The 16,107-nt window shown below is 32.4% G+C and overlaps 2 protein-coding genes across 2 annotated transcripts in view; both read left to right on the forward strand.

The window, feature by feature from the left end:
• The first annotated feature begins 4,686 nt into the window (after positions 1–4,686).
• LOC139503314 (uncharacterized) lies at positions 4,687–8,464 on the forward strand. The gene is made up of 2 exons (XM_071293078.1): positions 4,687–4,759; positions 6,650–8,464. Exon 2 carries the CDS (start codon positions 6,659–6,661, stop codon positions 8,342–8,344), a length of 1,686 nt encoding a protein of 561 aa, XP_071149179.1. The 5' UTR covers positions 4,687–4,759; positions 6,650–6,658; the 3' UTR covers positions 8,345–8,464.
• Positions 8,465–14,012: 5,548 nt separating this feature from the next.
• The window catches only part of LOC139503315 (E3 ubiquitin-protein ligase TRIM71-like), a 55,565-nt gene continuing 53,470 nt past the window's right edge, over positions 14,013–16,107 (forward strand). The window contains exon 1 of the mRNA XM_071293079.1: positions 14,013–14,063. The gene's annotated coding sequence lies outside the window, so the exon portion shown is untranslated. The remainder of the gene's footprint in view (positions 14,064–16,107) is intronic.

Here is a 16,107-nt window from a genome sequence, read left to right on the forward strand (position 1 = left end):
TATAAAATATTTGGTTTATAAAAACTAAAACTTATCAAATGTTCATGAATGTAGAAAAAAATGTCATTTGTGGCTGTATATTTATCAATTTTAAAAAAACTGCATCATTATCTTTTCATGAAATTTAGTACAAATAATATTCATACGTAATCAAACCAAATATAATTTTAAAACAGAGGAGCTCATGAACTGTTTAAAAGTTTAATCAGTTTGAACGAAAACAATCAGTCGAAAAATGCATTTTTTCCCGATAGGTCAAAGTTTGACGTCTCGAAAATAACAGTTTACGTTAGCAACGTCATTACTTCCCCTGTAACTGTAACATATGCCCTTAAAGTGTCAAGAATTCGATCATATTGACTCTCCGACGGTTTTAAAAGATAATAGACAATAGAGCCCTTTTTTCATTCTACGTTCAACTCTTTGTAGGGTGGCAAGCTTGTTTGCATAGCAGAAGCAACAAAAACTATATATGTTATGTTTTATCAACCAAAGTTCAAATGCGATCGGATGATTTTATTTAAGAAGAGACGATGCTCTATATGGGGTTCATCATTCAACAATTGTCATTAAATATCTAAAGAAATGTATTGTCTTGTTATATTTAATAGGCGTAGGTTTTGTCACATACGAGGGATGACCTAGAATGACAGCCGACGGTTACCAAGTGATGTAAACAGCTCAGTTTACCACTTCATCTCAGGTCAGGTGATAAAAAATAATTCATACGATGCAGGAAATGTTTACCCTTCCGGAGCACCTGATTTCACTCCCAGTTTTTAGTGGAGTTCGTGTTGTTTCTTATTTATTATTTATAATTGTTGATGTAAATGTCCTTTGGTTTTTTTAGTCTTTGTTTACTCCTTGGTTTTGATTGTCATTGTCACTTACAACAAATAATTACCTATCAGAAACTCACTCATCACACAACAAGAAAATATATACAATTTAGACTTTTAAAAATATACACATATATACACATTTCAGATATCACCATGGATTCTAGTACAACACGATGTCGTCCATGTTCAGAGCGACATATAACCAAACTATCAGCCTACTGGTGTTTGGAGTGTGAAGAAGCTATTTGTGGTGACTGCAGGAACATCATAAAGTACTCAAAGCCACACGAGGTCACGAACTCATACCAATTGACAAGTACAAATCTCTTCCGTCCTTCATTACTGATATACAGCAGTCATGTTTATATCACAATGAAAAGTATCAACAATACTGCGTTGCGCATGCGTTACCTATTTGTTTCAAATGCATCTCCTCTTTGAGAAGTCGCAAACAACGCGAAGACATCCGGGCAGCTACAAGATTTAGAAACAAGAATAATAGACTTATTACAGAACATTGATAGAATCCAGAAGGACTGAAAGGCTAATTTAGTCAGTATTGAAGAAAGGAAGGAGATACGTCTTGCAGATATTCAACAAATGAGAAATCAAATAAACAAACATTTAGACAAACTTGAAAAAGAAATAAAACAAGATCTTGAGAAAAAAGAGTCTCGATGTAAGGAGAATATTCAGAAGATTTTAACATCAGTTAAAGAAAAGAAAAACTTAATAACAGAACATCAGACCAATCTCCTAAGCACCAAAACAACATGCTTCCAATCTTCAAACATTTCTAGTAATGAGCAATATTGAAATGAAAGTTTTTGAAAATGAACAATATTTACAATCCTTGGTAGAAACTAACCAATTTGAACCAGTCGACCTCGTTTTTAAAGTAGAACCAGGTGTTCTTAGTATCTTAGACAGTTTGAAATCTTTTGAATCAATTGAAATTAAAAAGAAGTCGAGTAACATTCGTGTAATCAGAGCGAAAGACAAGCAAGCACAGTTACAAGTAACACCAACGAAGACCATTAAGGACTTGAATTTGATTCTACAGAAGAAAGTTTCAACAGGTGGGGTGAATATTAGAGGTGGTTGCATGTCAGTTAGTGGCGAATATTTCTTCACCGACTATTACTCAAGCAAAAGGCTAAATGTCATTGCGTCAAATGGTACATTCAAATTTGATATGTTGCTAGATCCTAGTTGTGGGTTTGACTTAACAATAATCAATGAGAAAACAATCGCTATCACATCTGGATATTCTCGTGAGCATATCGGAATTGACATAATAGACACCGAGAGCCGAAAGATTATAAAGTTCATCAAACTTCCTGGTCGTCCATGGAGAATCACACGTGATCGAACTCGCTGTTGGTGTGTGTTGAAAGACGTGGCATATATAAAGTTAAAACTGAGGATTATACTACCTCTCAAGTGATCAGTGATAACTCAGTGAGAGGTTCCTACATATCTATATTCGACAACAATATATATTACACTAACGACTATGACAACAGTGTAGTTTGTTGTGACCATACTGGATCACGTGTTTGGAAGTTTAAAGATACTTCAGCGTTGCTACTTCCAAAAGGCATCACTGTAGATAATGACGGTCACGTGATTGTTGTCGGAGAGGAATCGTCGAATGTGGTCATTATATCAAATGATGGAAAACACCACAGGCAAATTCTAACAGACAAAGATGGTCTTTGTGGTCCGTCAGCTATTTTCTTTGACAAACAGACCAGAAAAATTCTTGTTGCGAACACAAATGAAACTGCTTTTCTTTACAATGTCTCTTAAATCAATATGTTTTATATGACTTCGAGTTTTGAAATACCATAGAGGCATCACTGTAGATAATGACGGTCACATGACTGTTTGTTGTCGGAGAGACATCGTGGAAAGTGGTCATTATATCAAATGATGGAAAACACAACAGACAAATTCGAACCACAGCCGATGGTCTCTATTTACCGTATGCTAATTCCTTAATAAACTAACCAGGAAACTTCTTGTTGCATACACTATTAAAATTGCTTTCCTTTACAGTGTTACTCAAAATGTTTGAATAAATATGTTTTATATGACAATGTGCATGCATGCTATGGAATCTTTAACCTATACAAACCTTGAATATATAAAGATATAAAAGTCACTAGTTTTCAGATAAATTACAATTAGAAAAAAGTAATCACAATAATACTGACCTCTGAGGAAAATTCAAGATGGAAAGTCCCTTATCAAATGGAAAAATCAAAAGCTGAAGTAGATCAAACGAATGGATAACAACTGTCATATTCCTGACTTGGTACATACATTTTTTATGTAGCAAATATTAGCTTTAACATAGTTTTAGCTCTGGTTAACCTCCCTTTTATGAAAGGATTTGAAAATAATATCCAAACGCAGCTTCTGAATGACTCGTTTATGTCATAGGGAGGAAGATCGGGTAGAAATTTTCAGTGTTATGAATGATTTTAAATATTCATAAAATTCGAAACATATGAAAAACGATCGTATTAATGACCAGAGTGCTTACTTTGTGATAACTAGTCTGATATTACAACGGTACTATTATACTTTTTCTAATGTCAACTTTTGTTTTGTCATTTATCATCACATCTGTCACCTTTAACGTATCTTTTTTGATTGATTTGTACCAAAAGGTGTATTTTCGGGGTAAAATTTATAATGATATTCAAATAACCGTGTCAAATACAAATGAAATTTCTTTCAAACGTTAACACGTCCATTTCAGTCCTCTGATGTCTTGGTTTGGTTATTCACTGTCTGGTTTAAGTGTTAATTGATGTTTCAAATTCCGCTCACCATAAACAGAAATTTATATATAAAGAAGTTTCGTAGGTTTTCTCACTCAGATGTAAACTGTGTGAATGAGGTTCATTGACCGTCCTTTAATTCTGTAGATTCTTTATCATTTTTGCTCAATTTTCTATCAGCCAACTGTTTTCCATTTTTTTAATGTTTGGACAATTTAACTCTATTCTGTAAATTGTTTACCCTTTATTCTGCACATAATGTCTATAACTCTCTAATCTCAACCCAGATCCCTTAATATGTTCAAACTTTTAATAAGAATTAAGACCTGCATCGGCAGACAAGGTCATACAACAATCGGTAGTGGTTAATAACGCAAAACACATTTCAAACAACGGCTAAAACGAAAATCACAATTCGCATTGAACATTTCAACCGTTAATGTAATAACACAGCAAATATTATAAAAGTTTTGCCTTGTATGATGGATTTTCATGAATTAAATGAGTTATATGATAATCGTGAATTAGACAGCAAACAAACATTACAGTGAAAAGATGAAATGCAGTGGTACATGTATTAGGTCAATTGTAATATTTTGCGGGAAAACGTTTCGCTTTTAAACTTAAGACTTCAAATCTCAGTACTGAATACTTACCAGGTACCAGGATTATAATTTAATACGACAGACGCGCGTTTTTGTCGACATAAGACTCTTTAGTGATGCTCAGATCAAAATAGTTATAAAGCTAAACAAGTACAAAGTTAAAGAGCATTGAGGACCCAAAATTCCAAAAAGTTGTTGCCAAATACGGCTAAGGTAATATATTCCTGGGATAAGAAAATCCTTAGTTTTCAAAAAATTCAAAGTTTGGTAAACAGAAAATACATAAAAACATCCACTTCCAATTCAATAACAAAATATTATTTAAATAAATGAGTAATTATTTGTCATTTTTTAAGAATTACTCAAGAGAAGTATGTAACTCACAAATGTTCTTCAGGTGAAATATAAAAGTTTGAAGTGTTTCGTTTTTAAAGGTACTTAGTATAATCATGTGACATACACTAAGGAGATATTAAATTACGTTTTATTTCCTTGTTATGAAGGTTGATATTGGTTTCAGGTAAGATGATCTAAGATTAAGATTTCCATTTCATATTGTATATACATTTTTGACATATTGCATTCGAAAGTTTAATAAAAGCTGTTATGTTCTAGAGATAATAGGATTCTATTGATATAAACTTTTTTCAAAATGTTTGTCTGGTTAAGTATGTAGGGACAATTTTTGCATGGTCATGTATTAAAATGAAAAATAACACAAAATATTACCTTAAAATAGATGATTTGATAATTGTTTGAAAGCAATTGAATTTATTTGAGCAGATAGATATGGTATCATTAAATTTTTGTTTTATAGTACAACAGATTTTATTTAAAATTATCGATCGTGTCGATACAACATGTAATACGGGCAAGGTCAAATATGCTATTTATCTGTTATACTGAACTAAGCAAGTCTTGCACTGTTTTTTACGATTAGGTGAATTGGACTTATATTTTTTAGCATTATACTCGGTATTTATTTTTTTCTAAATCAAAGGGTATAAAGTGTGGAATAAACTGCAATCAACATAAAGAATAAAGCCGATGTCTCAGGTTATAACGGCAAAGTTAAAATGCTATTGATAAACTATACTTAACTAAGCAAGTATTGTACTTTTAATAAACATCTGATTGTAATTTATGTTACTTCTAAGCCGTAAGAGAATTAATCACTCGTTTTCCTCAAAAATATAACGTAAAGATTCTAGAATTTAATGAATATCGACAAATAGGAAATAAATTAGGAATAAAGAATAATGATGTGCTAAAATGTAAAGGATAGTGAAAAAATAAAGACATAGGAGAGAAAATGAGAAAAAAACATAAACATAAAGAAATGAAGGACCCCATCACGACCCTCAAGGACTGACTGACGGAAAGTGTGGCACACTTTAAATTATCTGATAAAAGTAACTGTTAGCTTGAGTATAGTGCCAACAAATCAAATTATGAAATCTTTTAGGTGTGTGTCTGTTTTCGTAATTCTGTGATTGAAATTAGCACTTTTTTTATTGTGTAGGCCAGACACGTTTTTGTCTACAAAATACAAAAACCAGTGACGTTAAAAAAAGTTAAAAATAAAGAAACAAACAGAATTGAAGTGCAAAGAGGACCAAAAAAGGTCAATAGTTTTCACTAGCTAAAGAAAGTTTGAACACAGAATCAGTATTTAAATCATATTAAGGAAACTGTTTCCAGAGTCGAATATTTTAGCATTTTATTGGTTTCAAATTTGAAATTTTGAGATGTCACTTCAATCGTTCTAGAGTTATGACCCTTTACAAATGGAAAAAAATGCTGATTTTGTTTTTATTTCGTTCTCTTTTATCAGTTTGCAGCAAACAAATATTATGAAACTTATATATGCTTATTACCACAAAACACTGATCATGTTTTAATTTTGGAGGTGTCACTCTAAACGTTCTAAAGTTATGCTCCTAGAATTATGCACATTTACAAATGGAAAAATTGTTGAATGTTTCGTTTTAGTTCGTTAACTTTAGTTTGCCTCTGTCTAATGTTATAAAACTTATACACAATGCTTATTACAACAATACACAGATCAAGATGGAATGTTGTTGGTATCACTTTTACTGTTCTAGAATTATGTCCCTTTACAAAAGGTAAAATTGCCTAATTATCTAAGGTGTTGGTTATTAGTTTTGTAGGAAAAATCAGGTCTTGGTTGTAAGTGTTGTCGAGGGAGTCGGGTGTTTATGGTTAGTGTTGTCAAAGGAGTCTGGTGTTGGTGGTTAGTTGTGTCGAATTTGTTTTGGTGTTGGTGGTTTATATTGTCGAAGCGGTCGAGTTTTGATGAAAAGTGTTATCTAATAAGACTGAGGAGTCATATAACAGCTTCGTATTCATGATGTTATGATAAAAATATATATATTGATACATATTTCAGGTTATCACCATGGCTACTAGTACAGCTCTTTGTGGTCCATGTTCAGAGCGACATATAACCAAACAATCAACATACTGGTGCTCGGAGTGTGAAGAAGCCATTTGTGACGACTGCCAAGAACATCATAAAGTACTCAAAGCCACACGAAGTCACCAACTCATACCAATTGACAAGTACAAATCTCTTCCGTCCTGCATTACTGATATACAGCAGTCATGTACCTATCACAATGAAAAGTATCAACAATACTGTGCTGCACATGCGTTACCTATTTGTTTAAAATGCATTAAAGAACATCAGAAATGTAACGTCATTCATATTGATGAGGTCATAAACAACGCTAAGACATCCGGGCACTTTCAAGATTTAGAAACTAGATTGATGGACTTATTACAGAACATTGATAAAGTCAAGAAGGACCGAACGGCTAATTTGAGTAATATTGAAGAAAAGAAGGAGCGACAACTTGTAGAAATTCAAAAAATAAGAATTCAAATTAACAAACATTTAGACATACTTGAAAAAGAAATAGAACAAGATCTTGAGAAAAAAGTGAGTCAACGTAAAAATAATATTCAGAAGCTGTTATCAGAAGTAAAAGTAAAAGAAGACTTGATAACAGAATATCAGAACAATCTCCAATCAGTCAAACAACATGCTTCCGATCTTCAAACATTTCTTGTGATGAGAAATATTGAAGTTAAAGTTTTTGAAAATGAACAATATTTACAATCCTTGGTAGAAACTAACCAATTTGAACCAATCGAGCTCGTTTTTAAAGTAGAACCAGGTGTGCTTAGTATTTTAAACAGTTTGAAATCTTTTGGATCAATTGAAATTAAAAAGAAGTCGAGTAACATTCGTTTATTCAGAGCAAAAGACATGCAAGCACAGTTGCAAGCAACACCAACGAAGACCATAGACGACTTGAAGTTAATTCTACAAAAGACAATTACAACAGGTGGGGTGAATATTAGAGGTTGTTGCATATCAGTTAATGGCGAATATTTCTTCACCGACTCTGACTTACGGAAAAGGCTAAATGTTATTGCGTCGGATGGAAAATTCAAATTTGATATGTTGCTAGATCCTAGTTATGGGTATGACATAACAATAATTAATGAGAAAACAATCGCTATCACATCTGGAGATTCTAGTAAGCACATTGGTATTGACATAATAGACATTGAGAGCCGAAAGAAAATCAAATTCATCAGCCTTCCTGATCGTCCATGGGGAATCACACGTGATCAAGACTCGCTGTTTGTTTGTGTTGAAAGACGTGGTATATATAGAGTAAACACCTTGGATTATACTACCTCTCAGTTGATAAGTTGGAACTTTTCAGGATCGACTTACGTATCTGTATTCGCCGAGAAGATATACTACACTGACAGGTATGATCACAGTGTAGTTTGTTGTGATCGTAAAGGATCACATGTTTGGAGGTTTAAAGAAGAATCAGTTTTGAAAAAACCGAGAGGCATTACTGTAGATAAAGAAGGAAACGTGTTTCTTGTCGGACAGCACTCGTCGAATGTGGTCATCATTTCAAACGATGGAAAACACCACAGACAAATTTTGACCAAAATACAAGGTCTATCGGAACCGTTTGCTATTTTCTTTGATAAACAGACGGGGAAACTTCTTCTTGCAAACACCAGAAAAAATGCTTTCCTTTACAGTGTTACTTAAAATAATTAGAATTGAAATGACTCACTCGTCTGCTGTTGTCTTTGATTCACAGAAGTTTTTGCTATAAATATAGAAAGAAGCATATTATTTCTTTAAGCATTTTAATAAATGTATAAACAAGAATTTAGCCATATTTGCAGGTATTTGAACATCCCCACAAAATGTCCTGGGTCCGCCACTGATTCTCGACCAAAAAGTCAGTTATTTTATTTTTGTATTGTTTTGCAATAAAAAGTAAAATAACAAAAATACTGAACTCCGACGAAAATTCAAAAAGGAAAGTCCCTTATCAATTGGCAACATCTATCGCTCAAACACATCAAATTAATGGATACCAACTGTCCTATTTCTGACTTGGTACAATCATTTCGGTGGTAGTGAACCGTAAAAGAATACAGGGGTGATATTGGAACCTACTGATGCTTTAAATAATGTTATGAGTGTTGACACAGGCGTACAATAAATCGATTTTCAAATAATTGGTAAGTAAATTAGCTGATAATTTCTTGGACTTATTACATGTATTATCTGAATGAACGAATGAATGAACTGAATTGTCTAGCGTGTCGAATGCAGTGTAAGGCAATTTGATAACACGATATCTCAGTAGCATGAGTTCGAATAACGGCGAGGGAAGAACAAAACATTTGGGAAAGGAAATTTATAGATCTAACATTGTTGGGCTGATGTTTAGACGAATTATATATAACTAAATGCATGTGTGAAAAAACATGAAATGTAATCCAAGGTAATAATGTTGAGAGTTTTACGTCAATACATAAATGGGTTTTAATTTTGTGTTTCAATTTTGTAGATGGTTTTTTTTAGAAAGTACTAGAGTATCGCTCGGTAATTCCAACGAGTACTAGATTGGTAAATCTTTACCTAGTATGCTAGTTCCCTAATAAATGTGTATGAACAAATACATGTTTTTATTGAAATATTTAAAAATTTCAAAAGAGTATATAGAAATTCAAAAACATAGACATGCTTATCTCTATGCTGGTCTTGCATACTTACAGATATTACTAGCTTTTAGGAATGCCACTCTATTAAAATTACTGATTGGTTACCTTGTGAAAACCAGTTGTCCCTGTCTGTGTTTCACAAACACTCGTTTTACGACAATGTATAGTTCGTAAAGTAACAAATAGTAATGACCAAACAGTAAACTCCCAAAAATACTGAACTCTGAGGAAAATTTAGAGAGCCCAAACTCAAAGGGCAAAATCAAAAGCTCAAACACATAAAAAAAATAGATAACAACTGTCATATTCCTGATTTGGCACAGGCATTTTCTCACGTAGAAAATGGCCAATTAGACTTGTATGACAGTCGTATAAAATTTCAGTATGATGACAACGATGTGTGAACAAAACAAACCGACATTATAGGTATTCATGTAAAAAATAGGGGTACATCAATCAATGTTGTGTAATTATCTGAATACTATTCTAACATGACGTCATACAAACGCTTTGAGTACACATCCGTGGTTAAATATGAGTATATTGCTTGGGCTGTTCCGATCGTACTCCCACGTCATATGCTTTTTTATGAATTAGCTACCCGACGTCATAGAATGATGACGTCAGAGTATAAGCATTTTACGGGAAAATACACACTTGTGAAACCGAAAATCATCACAACAAGGCAACTTTTAAAAACAAACGATGCTAAAATGTGTTATTATGCCATTGTTTGTATACATATAAGACAAATTAGAAAAGTTATCATTTAAAATCATCCAAACCTATCTAAATACGTTATTGTAAATAGTTTAAGCATGTCACTTATTCAGTTTGCTCCGTTCTTTTACGTCAATTTAATAGTGCGTTTATTTATGGGAACGGCAAATAATGGCTTCACCTAGAGCGCTTCGATACAAAAGAATTGTAGTATTTGTCCTATCAGAATCGAAATAATTCATTGGGGTTTGAATACATCTAGATTTTACCACGGGTTGTCCCTTTATGCCGATATTTAACCTCTCGCTATCGCTTAGGCTAAAATATTTCAAGGGGCCAACCCGTGGTAATTTTACCATACATTCAAGCCCCCATGAATTATTTCTTAATTACACATTTCCGATGACGCAATAACACAATAACTGATAACACAATGGCAGAATGTAGAAATTAAGAGCAACGTCCAAGAAATACAACACGGTTTTTTGGTTAAACGTTGATAAATAACATTGGTTATATGCCATATAATTGCAAAATAGAAACCAACACGATTTTCCGAATTCAAAAGTATGTGTGTCCAAACTTAATATTTTCAAGTCATCTTCCAAAATTTTAATTGCGTCGATAATCTATCAGTTGCAAAATGTAGGATTTTTATTTACTTGTTCTTAGAGGTAAATAATCGGTAATTTGTATAGATATATAAGTCAACGCTTATTCAGTTTGTTAAAGACATATGCAAATTCACTATTGATGTGTAGGCAAGAATCAGATATTTATTTAATACTTATTGCAAAAATACAAACATAAAATACACAATAGAAATACAATACATAAAAATGCTAAAAAGTCAAGTCTACATATACATGATATATAAATATATATATAGGACTCTAACACATATCTAATGAGGGATGAGGGCGCTAAAGTACGATGAACAAGCTAGAGTGCGATGGTATACAATAATGTACGATGCTTCCGTACGCTAAAGTCCGATAGTCTGCGAAAAGTATAGACGTCAGAAACGTAGTTGGTTTATGACGTTAATTGACAGTCTTTTATACAGTCTAAAAATGAATATGCCGGAAGATGAATTACAAAATTGTTCAACAATGTCAATGACTAAATCAATCAAAACCTAACCTTGCTTTGTCGTCTGAAGCAAATGTATTTGTTTTATGCTGGAAAAAAGATTTGTATCCTGCAGTCTACCATTTTACTCATTAGATATAAAATAGCATTCGCATAAATATCCTATATCTTGCTATTTTTGGAAGCGAACAAATTCTTATAAAAAATTAACAAACATGGTATAATAACCAACATTACACATTAAGTGTGTTTATGCAATTATTTTCAAGCGTATTGCCTTCAACAATGACCATGACACATACTGTATGGTTTACTATTAAATTCCTCAACATGACAAATAAGCACGTAAAAAACACTGCAAATTTATTCATGAAAAAACAATATTATAGTAAACGAATAACAGACTGCAATTAACAACATAATAGACAGTAGACTTGTTGTCTGGTCGTTATCTGTTTGGGTCTGTGATACCCGTATGTTGCAAGGGAGAGTACCAGGCGAGATAAACAGCTAAAATACTGATGTCATAAACATACGTTGTGGGGTTTAACATGTTTGTGAGCACACAGCCTGTATTCTAGCCCTTGGCAATAGTTAAATAGCACAATATAATACAAAAAGCATGTTTGTGAGCGCACAGTATGTATCCTAACCCTTGACAATACTTTAATAGCACAATATAATACAAAAAGCATGTTTGTGAGCGCACAACCTGTATCCTAGCCCTGGACATTAGTTTAAGCACATCGGAATTGACATAATAGATACAAAGAGCCGAAAGAAAATAAAATTCATCAGACTTCCTGGTCGTCCATTGGGAATCACAAGTGATCGAGAGTCACTGTTTGTTTGTGTTGAAAGACAGGGTATATATAAATTAAAAACAATTGATTATACTACCTCTCACGTGGTCAGTTGCAACTTATCGTCAGGTTTCTACATATCTGTATTCGCCGACAAGATATACTACACTCACTGGTAAATTGACAGTGTATTTTGTTGCCATCGTAAAGAATCACGTATTTGGAGTTTTATAGATTAATCAGTCATGAAAGTTTTGAGCGGCATCACAGCAGATAATGACGGTAACGTATTTGTTATTGCAAGCACGTCGTCGAATGTGATCATTATATCAAATGATGGAAAAGTTCACAGACAAATTCTGACAGACGCAGATGGTCTACGTAATCTTTCAGCTGTTTTCTTTCATAAACAAACCAGGAAACTTCTTGTTGCGAAAACAGAAAAAACTGCGTTCCTTTACAGTGTTACTCAAAATTTGAATTAATATGTTTTATATGACAATCTGCATGCCGCCTTTCTTTGATGTATGAAATGTTTAAACTTCAAAAACCTTAGTCTAAATAAAGATTTAAAAGTCACTACTTTTTCAATAATTTTCCAGTTAAAAAAAAGTTAAATCACAACAATACTGAACTCTGAGGATAATTCAAAAAGGAAAGTCCCTCACCAAATAGAACAATCAAAAGTTGAAACAGATCAAACAAATGATTAACAACTGTCATATTCCTGACTTGTAACAGACATTTTCTTATTAAGCAAATGGTGACTAAAACATAGTTTTAAAGATAGTCAACCCTCCCCTAGGCCTTTAATAAAAGCATTTGAAAACAATATCTCAAAACAGTTTCCGAATGATCCGTTTATGTAATGGGGAGGAAGATCGAGTACAAATATTTAGTGTTATGAATGATTTAAAATATTCATAACATTCGAAACATATGAAAAACGATCGTATTAATGACCAGAGTGCTTATTCTAAGTTTGAGATTACTAGTCTGCAATTACAACGGAACTATTTTACTTTTTCGAATGTCAACTTCTGTTTTGTTATTTATCACCACATCTGTCACCTTAAACGTATCTTATTAGATTGATTTATACCAAAAGGTGTTATTCTCAGAGTAAAATTTATAGTGGCATACTTTTATTCAAATAACCGTGTCAAATACAAATGAAATGTCTTGCAAATGTTAACACGTCCATTCCAGTCTCCTGATGTCTTAGTTTGGTTATTCACTTTCTGGTTTAAGTGTTAATTGATTGTTCAAATTCCGCTCACCATAGACAGAAATTTATATATAAAGAAGTTTTTCTCACTCAGATGTAAAATGTGTGAATGAGGTTCATAGACCGTCCTTTAACTCTGTATTTTTTTTAAAATTCATAACACTTGTTTTCTCTATTCTTTATCATTTTTGCTCAATTTTCTATCAGCCAACTGTTTTCCATTTTTTAATGTTGGGACAATTTTACTCTGTTCTTTGAATTGTTTATCCTTTATTCTGCACATAATGTCTACAACTCTCTAATCGCCATCTAGACCCTTTTAATATGTTCAAACTTTTAAGTCTTTAAACCTGAGTAAGCAGACAAGGTAGTACTACCATCGTTAGTACTGAATAACGCAACACATATGTCACATAAAGGCCAAAACGAAAAAGCCCAATTCGCATTGAAAATTTTAACCGTTAATGTAAAAACACAAACCTAGCATATATTATAAAAGTTTTGAATTGTATGATGAAACTTGAATTAATTAAATGAGTTATATGGCAAACGTGAATGGGACAGCAAACAAATAACACAATGATAAGATAACATGCAGTGATATTTAATCAAATGTAATATTTTGCGGGAAAATATTTCGCTTTAGAACTTTTTAGGACTAAATATTTCAGTACTGAACACAACCAAATCTACAACAAAATACATATGATTTAATTCAATGAGTAATACATGGTCATTTTTAAGAAAGCCTCAAGAGAAGAAAGTAATGGACATATGAACTTCAGGTGAAATACGAAGATTTGATGTGTTTCGTTTTTAAAGGTTCTTAGTATAGTCATGTGACATACACTACGAAGATATCAAATTACGTTATATTTCCTTGTTATGAAGGTTGATATTTGGTTCAGGTAAGATTGAGATTTTCAATTAATTAGCACGTAGAGACAATGCATGTATTATTATAAAAACAAAAAAATATTACCCCAAAATAGATGATTTGATAATGGTTTTAAAGCAATTGAATTTATTTAAGCAGATAGATATAATATCATTAGATTTTTGTTTATAGTACAGCAAATTTAATTGATAATGTCGAATTAACGTGTAACTGTGTAACACGTGCAAGGGCAAAAATGCTATTTATATGTTACACTGAACTAAGCAAATACTGCACTGTTTTTAACGATAAGGTGAATTGGACTTATATTTTTTAGCATTATACTCGGTATTTTTTTTTCTCTAAATTATAGGGTAAAAAGTGCGCAATCAATATAGAAAATAAAGTCGATATCTCAGGTTATAACGGCAATGTTAAAATGCTATTGATAAACTACACTTAACTAAGCATGTATTGTACATTTATTAAACATCTGATTGTAATTGATGGTGAATGAAGAATTGTATCGGTCTTCAGCGTGTTACTTAATTCAAAGCCGAAACAGAATTAATCATTCGTTTCCTCAAAAATAAAACGTAAAGATTTAAGAATATAAAGAATATAGACAAATAGGTAATAAATTAGGAATAGAGAATAATGATGTGCTAAAATGTATAGGATAGTGAAAAAAAATAGAAATAGAAAAAGAAAATGAGAAATAAAATTAAACATAATGAAATGGAGAATTAAACATAATGAAATGGAGAACCTCCATCGCGACCCTCATAGACTGACTGACGGAAACTTTGGCAGACTTTAAACTATCTGCTACAAGTGACTGTCAGCTTGTGTATAGAACCAACAATACAAATTCTGAAAACCTTTTAGGTGTCTGTTTTCGTTATTTTGTGATTGATATTAGCTCTTTTGTTATTGAGTAGGCCAGACACGGTTTTTGTCTTAAAAATACAAGAAACAGTGACGTTTAAAAAAGTTAAAAAACAAAAACAAAAATGCAGTACATTGAGGACTAAAAAATGTAAACAGTATAAAATTATAATCCTGGTACTTTTGATAACTATTTACACCACTGGGTCGATGCCACTGCTGGTGGACGTTTCGTCCCCGAGGGTATCACCAGCCTAGTAGTCAGCACTTCGGTGTTGACATGAATATCAATTATATGGTCATTTTTATAAATTTTCTGTTTACAAAACTTTGAATTTTTCGAAAAACTAAGGATTTTCTTACCCAAGGAGTAGATTACCTTAGCCATAGTTGGCACAACTTTTGGGAATTTTTGATCCTCAATGCTCTTCAACTTTGTATTTATTTGGCTTTTTAACTATTTTGATCTGAGCGTCACTAATGAGTCTTATGTAGACGAAACGCGCGTCTGGCGTATAAAATTATAATCCTGGTACTTTTGATAACTATTTGCCAGATATAGATATTTTGAATACAAATTCTGACAGTGTTTAAACCCGAATAAGGAAACTATTTCCAGAGTATAAATTGTTTAGTATTTCATAGGATTCAAAGATTTGTTACCATTCAAGTAATAACTCATGTGAATTGATTGTTCGAATTCCGCTCACCATAGAAAGGAAATAAATAAATATAAAGTAACTTTGGTTTGGTTTTTTTTTAGTTTTTAAGCATTTTTTTCACTATTCTTTATAATGTTTGCTTGATTTTCTACCAGCCCATTCTTTTCCTTTTTTTCCTTTTTTGACTATTTTAATCTGTTCTGTAAATAGTTTTTACATAATGTCTATAACTCTTTAATCACCATCCGGATACTTTTAATATGTACAAACTTTTAATAAGTATTAAAACCTGTATCGGCAGACAAGGTCGTACAACAATCGGAAGTGGAAAATAACGCAACACAAATGTCACATAATGGCCAAAACGAAAAGCACAATTCGCATTGAAAATTTCAACCGTTAATGGAAATCCACAAACCTAGCAAATATGATAAAATTTGGCATTGTATGATGACACTTCATGAATTAAATGGGTTATATGATAAACGTGAATGGGACAGCAAACAAACAACACAATGATAAGAT

Source organism: Mytilus edulis, chromosome 14, assembly GCF_963676685.1.
Source record: "Mytilus edulis chromosome 14, xbMytEdul2.2, whole genome shotgun sequence".
Classification (NCBI taxonomy): domain Eukaryota; kingdom Metazoa; phylum Mollusca; class Bivalvia; order Mytilida; family Mytilidae; genus Mytilus; species Mytilus edulis.

Coding starts and splice junctions, on each gene's coding strand:
- LOC139503314 (XM_071293078.1), top strand. CDS start 6,659: ATGGCTACTAGTACAGCTCTTTGTGGTCCATGTTCAGAGCGACATATA.